Source organism: Oryza sativa, chromosome 11 (genome assembly GCF_034140825.1).
Source record: "Oryza sativa Japonica Group chromosome 11, ASM3414082v1".
In the NCBI taxonomy this organism is placed as follows: Eukaryota; Viridiplantae; Streptophyta; class Magnoliopsida; order Poales; family Poaceae; genus Oryza; species Oryza sativa.
The window spans coordinates 5,964,089-5,984,605 of NC_089045.1; the positions used below are offsets into that span (position 1 = coordinate 5,964,089).

The 20,517-nt window shown below is 40.7% G+C and overlaps 1 protein-coding gene and 1 pseudogene across 3 annotated transcripts; both read right to left on the reverse strand.

The window, feature by feature from the left end:
- Nucleotides 1-781: 781 nt before the first annotated feature.
- Nucleotides 782-11,788, reverse strand: LOC4350068 (putative disease resistance protein RGA1; annotated as a pseudogene). Of its 2 annotated transcripts, XR_010737487.1 has the most exons (5): nt 11,401-11,788; nt 9,746-10,891; nt 4,431-4,771; nt 2,057-4,343; nt 782-1,203 (listed from the first exon to the last, which is right to left on the reverse strand). The product of XR_010737487.1 is annotated as a putative disease resistance protein RGA1, transcript variant X2 (transcript). The 2 variants fall into 2 exon arrangements; XR_003239351.2 differs by having other exon boundaries at nt 2,057-4,771.
- A 3,155-nt stretch (nt 11,789-14,943) lies between these two features.
- On the reverse strand, nt 14,944-19,249 carry LOC9272014 (probable ubiquitin-like-specific protease 2B). The gene is made up of 9 exons (XM_015760125.3): nt 19,012-19,249; nt 17,026-17,209; nt 16,773-16,940; nt 16,555-16,689; nt 15,986-16,067; nt 15,791-15,889; nt 15,652-15,707; nt 15,497-15,572; nt 14,944-15,404 (listed from the first exon to the last, which is right to left on the reverse strand). The coding sequence occupies exons 1-8, from the start codon at nt 19,085-19,087 to the stop codon at nt 15,545-15,547; spliced, it is 828 nt and encodes a 275-aa protein (XP_015615611.2). The 5' UTR covers nt 19,088-19,249; the 3' UTR covers nt 14,944-15,404; nt 15,497-15,544.
- Between the last annotated feature and the right edge of the window lie 1,268 nt (nt 19,250-20,517).

Below are 20,517 nucleotides of genomic sequence, written 5' to 3' on the forward strand. Positions count from 1 at the left end.
GGAGTGAAAGTTTGAACTTGAATAGTGCTAATATCAATTCAAGAACGGAGAAAGTCATAATTTTGTTCTTTTGAAGATAAAATATAATGTATATTTAATCCTATTTGTTAATATCTAAATACAATCCAGTTATACATAAAAATGAATAGAATTATTAATAATCTAACAGAAAGTATCCATAGTAGTAGTCGTCCCTCCGTTCCAATATACAGGAAATTTTGGGTGGCTATGACATATTTTAGTAGTACTATCTTCGTCCCATATTACTTGTCTTTTTGAGTTTTTGTTTATCAATGTTTGATCATTCTTCTTATTCAAAAAATTTTAGAATTATTATTTATTTTGTTTGTCATTTGCTTTATTATCAAAAGTACTTTACATATGACTTATCTTTTTTTATATTTGCACTAATTTTTCAAATAAAATGAATGGTCAAACGTTGTAAATAAAAAGTCAAAAACATCACCTATTATGGGACGGAGGGAGTATAAATCTGGATTCATAGTGTATTAAAATATGTTCCATCCCGCTAAAATACCGGGAGAGTAGTACAGTGGTTATGAGCAGATTTGGCTTTGCTTGTTCAGAACCAGACAAGGAGCAAGCTTCTGCTCAGTGCAGGTTGCCAATGCTAACCATGATATTAGCAAAATGCAGATTAATTAGTACTACTAATATAATATCCCCAGGCGTGGGTACGTATGTCTGCACCTGATTAATTAGTCCAATGAGAGATGCTCTTTGGATTAGTGTTTGTAGCATATGGTGTCAGAATCTCATATGGTCCAGGTCCAGCCAAGTATATTTCCAAACCAAAAAAATAAAAATAAAATTACATATGCTCCCTCGAGAAGAACGAGAGATTTGGATATAAAAACAGATCGTATGCTATGTATATATATTAAGCACTTGCATTAGTCATTGGTCATTAGGGCTAATTAATCGAGTTTTCCAATGCAATGAGCTGTAGGAAAATGAGAGACATGACAACCTTGTACCTAGGAAACTCCTATGGCAGAAATGACTAGCATTGACATGGAGCTTGGAAGTACCCCCATCAAAAAACAAAAAACATCTGTATTTTATTTTTGAGATGCCGGCAGTGACATGGCAGCACATATAGCGCCGAGATGCTCCTGGATTTGTAACGCAAGCTTGAGATTAGTGAAGACACCTTCTAGCCTCCCAGCACTACCAAAAACACTGCATAAAATACGAAGTCATTTTTCTGGTCACAAATGTTCAAAATACTAGTTTGACCATAAGTTTCTATGATACTAGTATCTATATATACATATAGATAAATGCAATCTTTTTACCAAACAACTGGTTTTTCCTTATCTGTTAATAGCTTTTTAATCACTAGATTAACATCTAAAAAGTCATATACTCATATATCAATATTTCATATATCTTGCTGAGAAACAAAGAATGTTCTAACTAAGATTAAAAATCATACTTTAATTTGCTGTCAATGATTCCATTATAAAATGGTATAAATGTATACAAAAGCATACAAATGCATCTAGGTTAATCCAGGAAATAAAATACAACATAAACTAAAAGTTGCAACAAATGTATAAGTTGCAGTATTCAGATTGCAAATTTAGGTTATATGCCATGCAACTTTAATCGACTGATAAATTTTAGAAAAAAGGCAATTGATGAACAGCTTTGGTGACCAAATTATAATATTATAGAGAACTACTACATGAGAGAAATATATAAATGCGACTTAGACATACCAATTAAAATATTGAAGATACTGGTACTAAAAGTATTGAATGTTAATATGTTATATGTCCAAAACAACATTTTTTTACTAGATGGAATATTATTTATTAGGAATATTTTATATGTATTTGTCCTCTTGATATATCTACTTGCATGTTTGTGTCCAAAAGAAGAATAACATCACTATGCATATTAAAATCTAGACATATCCACATAAAGTATCCTCTAAGAAATGCTAAACACAAATATTCTATGCTAAGATGAATAAAATAATAATAGTCAGTACAAAGATGAATATAACAGTAACTGATAGAGTGCATACTTTATTTTTTATGTGAGCAAGCTTCGTTTTGCTATCCTCTAATTCACACCATTGCTTTAGTTCAGGACAGCCAGAAATTTCTAGATGTTCGAGCATAGTGAGTTGTTCGATGCTCTCCGGCAAAGACTTGATGCCTCTGCATTCCCATATCTGGAGTGTCTTGAGGGATGTGAGGTTTCCTAACCATTCAGGCAGTGCTGAAATGCTCTCACAGTAACTCAGATGCAGTGACAAGAGGGAGGTGAGATACTGCATGCCCTCTGGGAAACTGTTCAGCCTTTGGCAGTGTGAGATGTGCAATTCTTGGAGAGAGGTGAGACTCCCAAACCATTCACCTAATGATGTCAGCATCTGACAAGAAGACAATGTCAATGACTGTAGTGACATGAGCTGCCTAATTTTCTCTTGCAGCTCAGTCAGCGCTGGATACATGGTTATCTTTAGTTCTTGAAGAGAAGGGAGGTCACCCAGCCAATCTGGAAGCTCTGCCTGTTCGTTTCCATCTAGGGATAGTGATTTGAGTGAGTGGAGGTCTTGAATGATCTCTGGTGAGCTAGTCAGATCAGCGCACCAGTGGATGGTTAAGTGACGGAGGGCAGGAAGGTGGTGAAGCAGACTCCACTGACTCAACGGCAACGTACAGAATTTGACGACCAGATTAGTTACTGAACAAGAGGATGAAGATGTACCAGTGTGCACACTCCCTCCCCATGATGATATGACACTTTCACCGCCCTCTATTTCCCACCACGTAACTCTAGGCGGGAGTGGTTTCACAACCAAATTGGGGCAGTCACTTATGCTTAACCACTGAAGGTTGGGGAACATGAACTCAGTCACACCATCCTCACCACAAGAGTATGTTGTATTCCACTCTTGCAACCTTTCCATGCTGTATATGTCAAATGTCTTCAGCTGAGGAAATGCTCTCGCACCACCACAGAAGTCCGCATCGATCTTTGTTATGCTCTTCATTCTACCGAGAACCAGTTGTTTAAGGTTTGGTAACTGACCAAGTGGTAGTATGCTGCATTTCGACAAATCCACTATCTTAATTTTGACAAGATTAGGGAGACAGTGTGCAATGCCCATTAACCAGGTAGGAAAGCTTGTACTGTGATAACCTCGCAGTTCAAAGTACTTCACAGTGCTTGGCGGCACTAGTTCTCTCAACACTTCCATGTCCTCCACATATCGCTTGGTTCCTATGGTCCAATCAAATTTCAGTTTGACAATATTTCTCTTTCCTGACAATTTTATTCCCTCTGCTTCTTTTGTGGACTTCACATTTTCAAGACTACTTATGTCCAACTCAGCAGGGTTTGCATCAAGAAGCTGACCAAGATTGCTGGATTTCTTGTCAACAGCTTGGACCACAAAGTTTGGCAACAAGATTGGGCCATTGTTGAAACAAGATAGTGTGGACTTAAGTCTCAACAAATCCTTCATAAGTACATATTTCAAGCTTTGAATTTTACTTATACTTTCTGGTAGCCACAATAGTCCAATGCAACCTGTGAGGTCTAATGTGTGTAGCCTCCTAAGGTTACCCAGACTTTCAGGTACACTATAAAGGCTGACATTATTAGACAAATTTAGATGCTCCAGATTTGAAAGGGCACTGATGCACTCAATGAAACTGTGACTTTGACCTGGTGGTAGTTGCTGAAAAATATTACCCTGGAATGTTGATAAATTTAAATACCCTATTTCCAGGAGCTTGTCCATGACTCCAGATTGGTTGCCAAATATATTGTCTAGGAACCCCGATAAATGCAAATGCCGGAGACTGGTGAGATTGCCAATGACTTCTGGCAGCCCTCTCAGACGAAACTGGTTTCCATAATGGTGACAATATGATAAGTTCAAGTACTGCAGTTTTGCAAGGCCATCTAAAGCTTCTGACAAATCTTTAACACAATTACAGCATGACAGATCCAGATGCACCAAATTTTTTAGCTGCTGAAATGATTTCGGCAATTCTTTTATCCCAAAACAACCTGATAGGTTCAAATACTTAAGTTCTGTGAGGCTGCCCAATGTTCTCGGTAGAAATCCAATTTTACGGCACACTGATAGGTTCAAATATTCAAGGTTGGTAAGGCCACAAATGTATTCTGATACATCTTTAACACGAGAGCAATTCGACAAATTTAGGTGCACCAACCTTCTGAGCTTCCCAAATGACTTTGGGAGCTCTTTTAATCGTGAACAACCTGATAAATCAAGATGCATGAGACCTTCAATTTCACCAATTGACTCTGGTAGTGCTGAGATAGCACGAGACCTACAAAGGCTGAGGAAATTTAATTTTGAGAGCTTGGTGATACACTTGGGAATCATTCGATTTTTCATACCCGGAGCATTAAGGTACCTCAATTGCTTTAATTGACCGATAGAAGCAGGTAACCTCAGGATGGAACAGCCACTTAAATCTAAAACTCGCAAGCATGAAGCGGATGAGAATGCAACACCATGAAGCTCAATTTTGCCACAACCCAGAAAATGCAGTGCTCTTATCTTTGCAGGTGAAGGTGTAACCAACTCTAGTGGTTTGCTGCAATCTCTGAGCATTCCATAGCGACAACTGCTTACCCCAATATTGATTTTTTTTCCAGAATCCAGAACTGCATCAAATAAGATTGATCTTGCAAAATCATGCACCAGGTCGTGCATGGTTAAGAACGTAGAATCTTCGTTATGGACCCTAGTAGTCTGCAACAAAAGAACATATAAATATATCACCTTATATGCCACAAAATTAAGAAAACATTGCTATACTTTCGTTGGTCATACTGTTCCAGGAGTTGACCTAGATATTGGCTTCAACATGAAGGCTTTGCTGGTCATGTTCTTTTGCTTTTTTTTTCTTTTCTTTTGCATTATCAATTTTGGCATTGTAATGCCTGTGTGAATTCCTAGTTGACACACAGGCAAGGAGTTACACAACTTCCATTACCTATGAGAGGTTGCCACGGGTATTTGTAATGAGCAGTTTTTCCTCTCCTATCCTTTTTTCCTTAGATTTATATACTCAACTAATTCAGCATTTTGATTCACTAGAAAAAATACCCGTGCGTTGCAACGGGTGAATACTATTTTAATTTTATTATTGTTATATTGTTTATCTAGGGTAAAATTCAGTGTGAGAATTCACTTGAATATATATTTTTTTAGAAAATCTTGAGCTCCAAGTAGGAGTTTAACTTTCATCTCAAGTTAGCATGTGGAGTTTTTTTAAAAGAGATTTCTTATACGACTCCTTTGTATCTCCAAAAGTAAACAAGCTTAAAAGCTGACTCAAAACACATCTTTATTTACAAAAGCGAACGAACTTAAAAACCGACTCAAATACGGATAACGTACCAAAGAACCAGCAAAAACATTTTCAATTTTTATAATAGTAGAGATTAGAAAAAATGCTTGTGCGTTGCAACGGGTGAATGCTATTTTAATCTTATTATTGTTATATGGTTTAGCTAGGATGAAATTCACTATGGGAATTCGCTTGGATATTTTTTTTTAGAAAATCATGAGCTGCAATTAGGAGTCTGACTTTCATCTCAAATTAGCATGTAAGTTTTTTTTAAAGAAATCTCTTATACAACTTGTTTTGTATTTCCAAAAGTAAATAAACTTAAATTCAAATTTATACACGAATCTGTATTTCCAAAAGCGAATTTATAAACCCACTCAAATACAGATGACGTAAGAAAATATCGGCAAAAAAATCTTTATTTTTTATAACAGTAGAGATATGGCGTTGGAAGGACAATCCATGTCACAATGGATTCATGGAACAAATGGCATCTTAGTATCGTTACTCTACATATATTAAGTGGACAGTTAATATTAAGATGCATGGGACTGATTTAGGTTTACTTACCATAGTTTGTGCGGGAACCTGCCAGAACCAATCTGGATAATTCCGTGCCTCGTCGTTCGATTCTAACCAGGCCATCCGCACGCTCTTGAGAAATTACCGAAAATTAATCTATTGCCTCCGTGACACCGATTCTGATGCAACGCGGAGGGAGTGAAACGCAACCGTTCGAGACTCAGGGTGACGGACGAAAATTCCACACAAAAACATCTTGAATTTTTATAATAGGTAAAGATTTAGTACATAATGAGTATGGATTTTTAATGTTATATTGATGGTAGAAACAGGTTTGTGAAATTCTCGCCATCCTTTGCAACTTCTAAGAAAATGTTCGGACCTTGATGATAAGTTTTTTTTCCCTAAAAAACACAGGACGACTGCGTTCATTTCATTAAGAAAGGAAAAAACAAACTTAAATAGGAGGGACCAAAAGGACCCTCCCCGTCGCATACAAAGGACGCACGACCAAAGCCCCAAGAAAAGACCAACTAATCACCTGGGGCAAGCGACCTCACAAGAAACTTATGTAGAGCATGGGCTCCGGCTAAACACCATAAGCTACCCTCATTCACTATTGCCTGTGAAACCACCATGACATTAGGGCTAGCACCATTAAACACACGGTCACTGCAGTGCTTCTAAATCTCCCATGCCAAGAGGATTATCAACGAGTTCAGCCGTTTCCACAACTCTTTGATTATCAACAAAGTGATAAGGTATTAAGGTCCATGGTTGGTACTTAGTAGGACAAAGCTTATATCCTACACCACTGACAAGTGATATTCTAAAAGGGGGTAAACCAGTTGTTGGTCTATATACGCTTGGATTCGATCAGAGAAGCCTTCCCCCCGGGTCACCCCCGCGCAGGCGACACGGGGGGCGAAACCCTAGCTCCACCGCCGCCTTCCTCTCCCCCTTCTCACCTCGCCGCCGCCGGCAAAGCCGGCTGGCGAGCTAGGATGGCGGCGGCGGGGCCTTCTCGCGGTGACGTCTCTCCTCTGTGCCCGCGCGCGGGTTGGGGGGGGCAGCGTTCGTCGGTGGCGGCGGGGTCTCCCAGGCTGGGCGGCGGCAGATCCGGCCTCGCCGCCGCCGGATCTATGATGGCGGCGTCAAGAGGCATGAAGCGGGGGCGGTTAGGCCGGTGTGGTGGTGGCGGCCCGCGGGGTGGCCGGCGCTAGCGGGGCTCCACCGCTGCAGCGGGTCGGCGTCCGGGGCGGCGCGTCGGCCTGCCTTCATCGGCGCCAGCTGTCTCCGTCGGTCGGCGGGATTTGAGTCCTGCCGGGGGGTCGCGTCGGAGGCTCCGGCCGCTCCAGTCGCCGGCAACCACCATTTTCTCTCTTTCCTTCCCTACTCTTTCTTCCTCTCTCTGTCGTCTCGGCATAAGCAGTAGGGGTGACCGGTGACCGTCATCCCCCCTCCCCCCATATTTTCTTCCTTTCAGTTGCTCTGCTGTTCGCCCCAGTGCTCCTCTCTCTACACTGGTGGTGTGGTGAAGTTGGAGGTGGTTGCCGCAGTTGTTTGGATTGTCCCGCGAAGCCCGGAGATCCTCGCTGGAAACATGGATGACACCGATGTCTTTGCTCCCCCTGCCGACAGCTCTCAGTTCCCCTTCAGGCCGGCCAGGCCTCCTCCCTTCTCTTGGTTGTCTGCTCCCAGGCCGGCCGTGGAGTCTTTTGGTGGTGGAGTTTTTTGTTCGTCCGTGTTGGTGGTCCAGTCTGTCTGCAGTCAGGGCGCTTGGGCCTCGCTGGTGCTTCACGTGCCATGTGGCTGTGTAAACCTGTAGTTGTGCCGAGTGCGGAGCGATGTCCTTACCCCCTTCGGTTGTGTTAAAGTGGAGTTAGAGCTGCTGCATCAGGTTCAGCCGATGAGCTAGGCAACGATAACACTCAACACTCTTGCTCTAGCTTCTTAGAGGTCCTGCACTTCTTGAGGGAGTCTTAGGCGAAAGCCCTGCCTGGTCTTCCAGGATCGGTGACATCGACGCCTGTGGGTGTCGTTTCCTCCTTGGAGGTGTTGCCTTGTGAACTCTCTCCACTTCGGGTGAAAACCCAGTCCAGTTTTGGGCGGGCGTCGGCAGCGGCTTCTGTCGTTGTTCACCTCCTTGGAGGCCTTGCTCTTCTCTCGATCACTTCTGTGGGTCTAGTCGTTTTGTCACATGTTTTTTTTGTGTCTTCTGTGTAAGGTTTTGCCAGTTTCCCTTTAGCAAACTGTGCAACTGTACGGTTTTCGGGCCCTGTTTTCCTTATAAAAAGGGTCAATTCTCTTCTTCTAATATATCCGGTAGATCTCCTACCATCTTAAGTTTCAAAAAATAAAAGGGGGTAAATGGTATTCATGCAGTTACCCATCTTGCAGGCTTAAGTGGTATGGATTGGGCAGTGGGCACCAAATCATTGTATGAGGCCTTGTGGACTTCTTTTCTGGAATACTGGTGTGGTTTACTCCTTAAAGCTGATTGTCGTTTACTAGGCCAAGATCATTGGAACATATAAAACTCGGTACTCTATTAAAACCTACCAACAAGGAGCAAACAAACCCCCATGGAAGTTTACCACCATAGCAACAACAAGACCAATGATATTGCAATGATTACAGATTAAAAGTTCAAGAAAGTTCTGGCACAAGAAGCTCCACATAGAACTTTGAAGTGGGATCTAGGAATCACAGAGAAAGAAATGGAGAGAGAAGAGCTTGTCTTCTTCCTCACATACAGGAAACCAATGACGTTCAGGCATTGAGGGTGGCCAGAGACACGAGTTGTGGTGAGGCCTTTAATAGGCAGCCTGAATGTTCCAAGGCAGGCTAGGCTAGGCAACCGGTTAGCTTAGGTACTTGCCAGAGGCCTTCTCCCATGAATTTGGTATAATTAGTGAGCAAGAAAATTGCAAGCTATTAACAGTAGATTGGGTAGCCAACTCAGAAGATTGTCTGGGTACCTAGGAGGTGGGCATAGTAAAGCCAACGGAAGTGGGAGGTGCCACTAGCATCACAGTGGTAGTGTCCATGAACCCATGAAGATGGCAGTAGAATGAGCTGAGGGGAGGACGTATTGTAGCAATACCTGTTGCATATATTACACCACACTAGTACTCCATTAAAGACTTTAGTATATTGATACTTCTATGAAATAGTTTAATCCACCCAATGGCATGTAGCTCATAATAGGGGTATGTGTCAGATATGCCTCAATGAGAAGGGCTAGCATGATAGCATATTAGCATCTAAGATTTCACTAAAGAAATAAATAATATTGAAGCTGAAGGTCCACAGCAATTAAATTTAGTTTACGTGCTTTTCCACAGCTTATAGTAGGCCCAACTCTAAAAAGGACCATCTGCACAAATTCCCTTGCTGTAACTGCAAATGGATGTAACTTTTGTATCTTGCCAAATTCTTTTTATTTTTAGAACATTTACTTATTTAAATTTGAAAACTACCAATAGCTAAATTTCATTAAAAAAGAAAAGGTTTTGGACACCTAGCAACCAAATGTTGCCACTTCTTGAGCAATGGTTTAGCAAGTTACTATAGTGCCATTGCTCATGGTGTGACATCATATGTTTTGTGATGCCACAGGCTTTAACAGGTGCAACAGTGTTGTCCTGCCACACCAATGAGGATGGCATTGTGTGGCCAAAAGATGCAAATCTGGAGATAAGTTTAGCAGGATTTATTTTAAAATTATATTAAAGAAAGGTTCAAAATATATAAAAAATCTCAGATATGTATTTATGTGTGTACTATAGGCTAATAAAGAAATGATAAAGCTGTTCAGCTATAGATGCATGTGGTAAGTAGAAACTCACTGAAGGAGCCTTTGTTTGTTGAAGGAAGCACAACCCCAAAAGCTGTCTAACATATGCCTCACCAAGCTGCCTAGTAGAGAATATGTCAGATTGCTCTATGAAACCAAGAGCATTCCATTGGTGAATTATTTGGTCTTTTACTATGATGTGACCTTTTGGAAAGATTGCACAATATGCAAAGCATAACCTCAGGTTTGGAGGCATATTGCTGCAGCTCAATCGCAAGGATGCAAGCACATTATGATATGGCAAAGATGTACATTCGAAAGTAGATGCCTTCCAGATATCGTTGTTTCTCACTGATACCCATTCATCAAACTTCATGGGTTGCAGAGTATATCCAAGTGATTTGGCTGCTAAAGCCACACCTCCACACTTAGATGCTATTTCCCTTCCTATATTCTCCAATTGTTCTTTGTCATCTCTTGCTTCAAAGACACTCTTTTCTTTTATTATTTTCCAGCACATGTCATCTGTCAGGGGTTCTAGTTTGTACGGTTCAGTGGTGCAAATCTTCTCTGCAATGTCCTTATCTCGGGTGGTTACGATGGCAATCACCCTGCTGCCCCTGCCAACCTTTAACATAGTCTTCAAATCATCTAACTGAAATTGATCCCTCTCCCATAGGTCATCTAAAACAATTAGAATCTTCCTACCGGAAAGTAGCTCATCAAGACGCCTATTTATCATCTCCCTTTCAGTCAACTGGCTCTCACTTTCCGATACTTGTGAAATTATAGAGTTGCTAATTTTGTTCAAGTCAAATGTCTGAGACACATATATCCAGACCTTAGAGTAGTCTCTGAATTTGGAAGCGTTGAAAACCAGTTTCGCCAAGGTTGTCTTGCCTATGCCTCCAATGCCATATATAGGAAGGATTACGGTCTCTTCAGTCATTCTCTTGGACAGAGAAGATATAATTATCCGCTTCTCTGCAGTCCTCCCAACAACTAGTGCTTCTTCCACCTTGGACGATGTTTCCCGTTTATCAGTAACTCTGTGCTCCTTATAGCTGCTATCTTCCGTGAATCTGAAGCTAAGATGTTGATTAGTGATCTCCTTCAGTTCATCACTTATCGTCTTCATCTTATTAGCTAGGGTAATCTTGTGAGCAATAGTCAGATTGGGGATCATCACACATCCCAACTGCAGAGAATTTACTGATTTGAGTTAGTAATAGAGGAATACTCGTCAATAAAATTTACTGTATTTCAGATGGGGAAAATCGGAAACATCCACTAGTAAATCCATAACCAAAGGGCCTGTTCAGATTGTAGCCAAAATAAACCTTATCAAATTTTAGCAGGATTTCTTATGTATTTACCAAATTTGGCAACAAACTAAACGCGAACATTTTTTTTTGGCAATGGTATGGTTGAAAATGGTATTAATCTGAACAGCCCAAAACTGACGGCACGCAACGGCAATAAATAATACTATCTCCATATTTTAATGTATGACGCCGTTGACTTTTAATCCAACGTTTGACCATTCGCCTTATTTAAAAATTTTTAAATAAAACGAATGTTCAAACGTTGGTGTCATACATTAAAATATTAAAATATAGAGGGAGTAATAATAGGCAAAACCGTAATAATAATAATAATAAGGAATAACAAAAAGAGGCGAGAATCGCTGCAGGGGAGATTGCGCACCTTCCCCGCATCCGATTTGGAAGTGATGTTCTCCAGGTCGTCGAGCATGTCGGAGATGTCGTAGGCGGCGTCCTTGAGCCTCCTCAGCCACAGCCGCACCGCCGCGTCGCGGATCGACCGCCTCTCGGCGTCCCTGAGCACCGCGTCCACAGACTCCAGCGTGGCCTTCATCCCCTCCAGATCCTTGTCGAAGTTCCACTGGAGCATGACCCGGCCCGCTATGGCGGCGCCCAGCTTCTGGGTCGCCACCTTGAGGACGGCAGATGCAAGCATTCCCCCGACTTCCGCCACCGCCATGGCCCCCACTCCCAAGGTCTAGTTGCGTTCACTCCATGGGGAATCGGCAAACTTTAGGCTAGCTGCACTGCCACTGCAGTGCTTGATTTGTGCCCCTGCCCACCCCCCACCCCCCAACGCAATTTTATTGCTCGTCTCCCGCTCGTAGTAACCAATTTCGCGGTGCCTTCTCGTATGGTTGCTCCCAAAACGATCAGCTTTTCGTCCTCTACTAGAAGCTGCGGAGTGCGGACTCTTAGAAGCTCCTTCTCACCGACCAGATGGGAGTTAAAAAATAGTTCCACCCTATCATAAAATATAAAAACCTTAACGAAATATAATCTAGTCCAACGAATTTAGGTAGTCTCTTGTCTGGATTTATTGGACTAGGATGTATAGCCGTAGATATTCGTGTCTAATGTTTGACCATTCATTTTATTTGAAAATTTTATATTTTTTTTTAAAAACTCCCACACAAAGTACTATTCATGTTTTATCATCTAATACAATAAAAATATTAATCATAAAAATAATTCAAATATGACGAACAGTTAAACGTTGAACATAAACGATACGATGTAAAACTATAATTATTTTGGGACGAAGAGAGTAAACGGCTTCTTCTCAAAATCAACTCTCTTAAACATGCCATTGTCCTGTTTTGGTTGCTATATTTTTCTTAAGATTTAATTGAATTTAAGAAAAATTAAAACAATTTATGATATGAAACGGAAACGGAAACCGAAGGAGTATAACGGAAGGTCCGTAACGCGTGTAGCAGTTGAGAAAGCCTGTGTAACAAGCGCGTGTCGCGTGTCGTGGCATGTGGCAAATCTTTTCATAAACGCGTAGGAAAATTGGATACGGATCTTACATTTCGACGGTAACAACGTGTCTCGCTGCACTCTGTGTGGTTAGAGTGGATTTGCCGACCAAATCATGTTGTCTTCCTGCGATGGAGTAGTAGTTCACCAAGTAATTAATCATGCAATTTTTTTTTCTTTTGGCGTTTCAGCTTGGAAGCACCCATAGCCCTGACATAACCGATATTAAGAGACTAATGTAATGTCATATGCATAAAGTTCCTAACCTAAGGCCTAGTTTAGTTCTTAACTTTTTCTTTAAACTTCCAACTTTTTTATCACATTAAAATTTTTCTACACATAAACTTTTAACTTTTCTGTCACACCGTTTTAATTTCAATTAAACTTTCAATTTTAACCTGAATTAAACACACCCTAAATGGTTTGGCATGCCAGCTAAGCGCGCTTCGATCCCAGAAGTAAAGCATCCACAGAAGCCACTAAAGTGCTCCTTCCACTTCCTAGATATTTCACTTAAAAATGAAAAATCTTTCCTAACATAGACTTTATTTTCCCAAACGGACTAAAAAATATTCCCGCTTTTTTCCGCTTGAACAAGAACAAAATATTTAGTTCAAAAACAATACAACAAGATATATATATATATATATATATATATATATATATATATATATATATATATATATATATATATATATATATATATATATATATATATAAAATAGTCTTTAAAAATATTATAATATAAGTAAATATTTTTTATTTATTCTATATATTATAATAGAAAGCCATAGTTTAAGAGATTAAAAAAAATCCAAAACATCGTGTCAGGGTTATGGATACCACATACCTAATAGTAGTTGACTAAATCTCGGCAGGACCCACCACATACCATGTCCTATACGGAAACAACCTGCGGATATAGGAGGAGTTCCGGATAAGGAAAGACAACCAGAGTTCTATATGGAAATGACAAAGACTATTCGGATTGTATCCATATTGGTTTCCCTAGTTCTACTTGGATAAGGGGATACCTATGGGTATAAATACAAGGCCCCCTAGGAGGAGAGGGGAGACGACCACCTCAATGGACACCTACCACAATCAACATACACGGAACCACAGAAGCCACAACATACAAGCCGACATACGCCAAGACAAGCCGCCGGATATCGACTTCAGAGATATGCCTGGATCGGCCCTATTCGGTACCTACATAGGCCGGCCGTAGGGATCTAGCATTGTTTTTGATCTCGCCGGGCACGAACTCGAGGAGAAGACTACCCTGTTGTCGACTACGAGTCAGACATTCAGACCGCCATGTCGACAACAGTTAGATAGGCTACCCCAAATATTGTACTGGTATGATTATAATGAATAAGAGCAACGACCGGCTTCGGCCAACAGGATGTAGGGTTATTACCTGACAATTCAGGAGCCCGAACCTGTATAAAAATCTCTGTCTCCGTCTCTTTTACCTCAATCTCGTATATATCCTAGTACCAACGATCCCCATACTATGCAAATACCGGAATCTCGACATCAAACGTCGACACATCGGATTATGGAACTGGAGAGAGCATAATAGTATTTGCAGGGTTAATGGTTTTGCCTATTATCACCACTAAGGGTGAGTTTGAGGGATAGGGGATTGAGAAGATTGGGAAGATACGCAAAACGAGGTGAGCCATTAGCACATGATTAATTGAGTATAAACTATTTTAAATTTTAAAAATGGATTAATATGATTTTTTAAAATAACTTTCCTATAGAAATTTTTTTGCAAAAAACACACCGTTTAGTAGTTTGAGAAGCGTGTGCGCGGAAAACGATGCACTTTCTAACTCATTGTATGTGGAAAGAACGCAGCGTTCAAGCGCAGGAGAAAGGGAGAAAGATTGTTTCGTTTTCCGCGCGCACGCTTCCCGAACTACTAAACGGTGTGTTTTTTGCAAAAAAAAATTATAAGAAAGTTGCTTTAAAAAATCATATTAATCCATTTTTAAAGTTTAAAATAATTAATACTCAATTAATCACGTGCTAATGGCTCACCTCGTTTTGCGTATCTTCCCAATCTCCCTAATCCCCTTCTCCTCAAACACACCCTAATTCGCTCAGTATCTTGAGTGCCTTTCCCTCCCAAGTATCATGATGAGCGTTTCATGCAATTTTGTTTTCAAAAAGAATAAACATCACCCAAAACAAGCAATTTCCATATCGTTTTAGCACAAAAGGAAAAGAAAAACAAAATCAAAGATATAAAAATCGGAAGGGGTGTGGCATGTTAGCAACAAAGGTGTCACATCTGAAGTTCTGCTTACTCTGAGAATGCAGCAACATCAAACACGATCCTCCTTGGTTGAGTTCTGCTTTACTGTCAAGATGGATCACAACAATATTGCTACTTTGAACTTTCAGATTACTGACGCTGACAGCATTTCAATGCATCAAATACGAAACTGTAATACATTATCTGGAAGGGGGAATACACCATCTTTAAGATCTGATACAAACATATTGATGTACATCATATAACCCCCAGCTAAATATTCTGAAAGGTGGTGGAAATCCCACCCAGCATTTCTAGACAATGCATAAGTATAGTATCAAATCGTTTAAATATTCTTTTTTTTTTAAGGAATGAATCATCTGTGACTCTATACGGCTAACAGGTGCTGAATGTTGATGGAACCCTATCCAAAAAAGGGGCTTTCAGCTTATCAATAGCCTGGATCAACGAAAGATCTCGACAGCGCTAGGTTGACACTGATGCTGCTTTGTATCTGAGAAATAGCCATCTTCCTCTTGACGGCATGAACTGTATGACAAACAAATTCTTGACAGTCTTCAAACTTCTTCAGGTTGTGCCACCAGGAAGATGAACAGGTAATTTGCTGTTGTATTCTGTTACATATACAAGAGAAAAACTTGATAAGAAAGACAAGAGGCAAAAGCAAAATAGAAGAGGCAATGATTTCATAACAGCCATTACATACCTGATAACTACATATAGCTGGTGAAATATTGCCATCCACCATGCTCACCTATTCTGCAATTTCATTTTCTCTGTTCCTGTAGAAGCAAAAAGGAAAAAACAATAAGACCACAATTTAATAATAGCATACAGGATATATACAGAAAAAGAACATACTCTCGGAATGAATGAACACCCTTGCGGAAGTTCTCCCATTCTTCTGGATCATCAAACTAATTCATAGAGAAAACATATTAGCATAGCTTTTGTAAGGTGCAAAAGGAAAACAGGGTAAGGGTGGAAATGTCTGACACACCAGCTGGCTGAAATCTTCTCCCAGTGCTTTGTTCTGAAGAAAACAGTAGATAAAGTAAAGAACATATATACCACATTCATCCCCATTCTGCTGTGGCACCTGAAAAGTTATTTAAGTAACATGATAAGAAATTCAGATAAGATGAACATGATGCAGAAACTGAAACGGTGCACTTTGAGATGTTAAACACCATACCTCAGGAAACTCAAGACAGATTTTGTTAATGAATTGCTCATTCTCTTCCCGCTCTTCAGTTTTAAAAATATCAGCAATAAATCTGGTACTCCAGCAAAAAAAAGGAAGAATCAAATTTAACTAAGAGACTCTAAGTACACAAGTTTGTCGCTTATATTCTATCAGAAGTTGAGTTGTATAATTAAATAGTCCCTGTGAAAACAAACTACTAAGGCCTCAGTAGGCACAAGCAAGAGGCAGAAGTTTGAGGTGGCTATGTTGAGCAGCATAAACTGATTGTGGGCCTGTGACAACAAGCACCCTAATTACCGAAACATTGTCCAAGTGTCCAAAACCTATATTGGGTCTAACGTTGGATATATCGAAGATGAAAAACATCCATTATGGTTAAAGAGAAACAGGTATCTAGTAAGTCCACCTGCTGGGCTGTTCCAAGTTCCAAAAATATATTGTTGCATTCCCATACAGAACAAAAGAACAGTTTGTTTTTAATATTTCAAATTGCTGGTAGCAATATAGATCTATATGTATTATCAAGAGACCCATATTGAAGGGGGAAAGGATCAGACCTTTTGATATTCGATCGCAACCTTGTCGGATTTGTTGTTTTAAGTGAATCCAGCAGCAGCATGCGTGGTCCTTTGTCAGTACCCAGGTAGTCTGTCTCACCAAAGTTGCATAAGACAAGGAGGTTCCAGTGTCCCCTGCAGTTAAGAAAGTGGATAATTGAATATATTTGATAATGAAATTAATAAACCATAGGGTTACTGGTAGTGAAGCAACTTACCATATAACAATAGGAACGAAAACATATTGTCTTGAAAATACTTTCTTAGCCTTAATCCATTTAAGGACATTTGATTTATTATGTCCGCTAGTGTACATGTGAAACCACAATGAGTCAAAGTATGCATAAGCACTCCTCTTTTCTTCATCAATGTCCTTCCAAAGATCCCTATTCACAAAGTTATGAAGTAAATAAGAAGAGAAACTAATGCACGCACAGAAGAGAGAGAGAGAGAGAGAGAGAGAGGACATACTCCAGATATAATTCAAAAATCTCAGTATCCAATTTGTCTTTATTCTTTTTGTCCCTGTTGCTTGATGCAGTGCGAAGCGTTCTTCTATTTGGGTTTAGGGCATCAAGACCGGAAGGCAATGCACTTTTCGAAACATTCCTCGCTGCTGGCTTGATGGTTCTTCGAGGACGCTTGTTCTTGCAATCTGTATAACAAACATAAAATGAAAAATAGGACTAGACCTCAAGATATGAAGATACACTCCAAAATTCCAGTAGCCTGGTTCACATCATGGTACTAAAGATTCCAACATTCAAACATAATGTTGGCTTTATGTAGCTATTCCTTTTTGTAATTATCACTATTCACTAGATCATAGTTAAATACTACTGGGAGGATGGATAGGTGGCACCACTTATATGGGATGAGAAGCAGAATATAGCTGGGACATTTTTACTGCAATCCTTATCAATTATCATATTTCTAACCATCCAGGCCACCAATAAAATAATTACTACCATGTTCTGATACATGAAAACACTTGTCCAGGCTATGGCACTGTTATATCTTCACAACAGAAGACCAACAATTTGAATACTCTAACATGGACAGAATGGAACAGGAATAGTGAACTGAACTATAGAGATGAGCATAATGAGGTTGTGACCTGCTTTCCATGCTGCAAACATTTATCCTAGCTACAACACAAATTCCTAGTAGAAGAACCGCAATAGAGTTGTACCTAATGATCCGATCCTCTTAATCAAGATGCACATGGAACTCTTTTCAGTTACAACTTCCAATATACATGGAACATCATCCTATAACTTGATCCTCCAAATGACCAAATCCTATAACCAACACAAAAACCTAATACCTAAATCCATAACCTATCAGAATAACTCTGTTTTAGCAAAAACATATAAATTAATATTTTAGACACTATGCTAGAATATATGAACAAATCTAAACAAACATTATACTTTGTATGATATTCAGAATGAAACCCTTCAAATTAGCACTGAGGCACAGGTCCTAGTTTGACAAAGTTGGCACTAAATTCTGTACGGAGCCACCAATAAACTAGAGCAACTAAAGTTCTATTGCTTGCCACACATGGATAAATAAATACCATCAGCTACAGAAATAAAAGGAAATGAATAATAAGCAGTGATTAGGTGTGTAAATAACAGACAGTAAAAGATGACACCTCCACCTAATTCTTGAATGATATGCCGCCATTTTAATGCCCTCTATGCTGTTTAACTTTTATTAAAATTTTCAGCATAGACACAGTTATATGGACAAGGTATATACCAACTATAGGTGATGTACGCATTAAATCAACAACACAGTGTGGGCGCACTAAAAGGTTACCCAAACAAGCACCAGACAGCAAAATCAAGCCATGTAACATGTAATCAACATTGCCCGGCAAAACAATCAACCATATCACATCATCAACAGCACATTAGCTACCCAACGATGCAATGGATCCATGGAACTGTTCTAAAAGCTCCCGCATAAGAATATGCAGCCTGAGTGACCCTTCTTGCCTTTAGTTTAGAGCCAGTTACAAATCCTAAAGATTTAGGGCCTCTAATAAACAAATGATATGCTAAAGTATAGATAAACAAATGAAAGAAGCCATAGGCCCTACACAATCAAGAAAAGAAAAAATATGCAGCAGTGAACCTACAAAAGTTTGCCCATTTCCAATTCCACAACATAGAGCCAGCATCATCAGAACCAGCACCAGAATTAATCGAATCTAACAAAACTAAAAAAGAAAATCCGACTTTCTGTCACCACCCCAGGGGACCTACAAGTCTAGAACCCCTCCCCATTCCCAAGAAAACAGAAAACAGAGCCAAAAGCCGTCTTCCTCCCACCACCACCGCAGCAGCAATCAGATCAACAAGAGCGCAAACACAAACACACACATAAAATTTTTTTAGAAAAAAGAAAGCGAAATTAAAAACAGAGAGAGGAGATTTGGGCGCTCACCATCGTCGCTGTCGACGAGGTCGACGACGGCGACCTGGTCGCAGCCGCTGCTCCGGGCACGGCGGCGGGGGGCCATGGCGGCGGGGGTGGGGGGGGGGGCAGGAATGGCTCGCGGCCTAGGGTTTCGATCCGGGGGTGGGGATAAAAAGTGGGGGAGGAAGCGGGAGCTCGAATTCGGGGACGGTTTCACACTACTCGCCTTTGTTCGTTCTTCTTCGCCTCCTCGCGCTGTGTGTGTGTGTGTTTCCTTCCTCTTTGGGGAAGAAGGAGCGTTTCCACTGGGGCGGGTGACACGTGGAGGGCCCGGATTAAGCGAGGGGGTCCCTTGTCGGCTGCTCCTGGCCGTTGGATCTGGGCCTTCACGGGCCCAACAGGGGGGATCCCCCAACGGCCGAATGGCTTGTCCAGTTGTTTGTCCTCCTGCCTCTACAGCTGTACACTGGGATTGATATCCTCCACCTTCGACGTCACCGTGTGATCCAGGATTTATTAGGCCCATATATCAGTGATAAAGTCTCTGTGCACTTGTAGTATAAAACTTCTGAATAAAAAATCTATGAATATTTGGATGGTTTGGATAAAATTTGGGTCGACTTTGAATCTCTTTGGTTCCCACGAATGTAGGAAGTTTCACCTAATCTCGCTCGCCGGAATTTGGCATGAAATTGTTCATTTGGGCACAGGTGTCAACCCAACAAGAAGATTCTGGTATTATTGTACTACTTCCATTCCAAAATATAATATATTTTTTAACTATGTATCTAAATTGTTTCACATATATAAGTCAAAAATTGATATATTTTGGCGAAGTGAGCATAGCTCAACTGGTTAGGTTCCTTGTGGTGGAACCAGCCCACCCGGGTTCAAATCCTAGATTTGACACGGGTGATCGCATTTACGGCTAATTATTCTTTCAGTGGTAGGCGACGTACCCGTCGACAGCGAGGCGCTGTGGTGACTTCGTCAATCTCAAGATATGCCGGCCCAGTCTTCCGGAGGTGCTCATAGGGTGGTGACTTCGTCAATCTCTAGATATGCTCAAGATATGCCGGCTCAGTCTTCCGGAGGTGTTCATAGGGTGGTGACTTCGTCAATCTCAAGATATGCCGGCCCAGTCTTCCGGAGGTGCTCATAGGGTGGTGACTTCGTCAATCTCTAGATATGCTCAAGATATGCCGGCTCTTCCGGAGGTGTTCATAGGGTGGTGACTTCGTCAATCTCAAGATATGCCGGCTCAGTCTTCCAGAGGTGTTCATAGGGTGGTGACTTCGTCAATCTCAAGATATGCTCAATATATGCCGGCTCAGTCTTTCGGAGGTGCTCATAGGGGGTGCTCAAGATATGCCGACTCAGTCTTCCGGAGGTGTTCATAGGGTGGTGACTTCGTCAATCTCAAGATATGCTCAATATATGCTGGCTCAGTCTACTTCGTCAATCTCAAGATATGCTCAATATATGCCGGCTCAGTCTTCCGGAGGTGCTCATAGGGGGTGCTCAAGATATGCC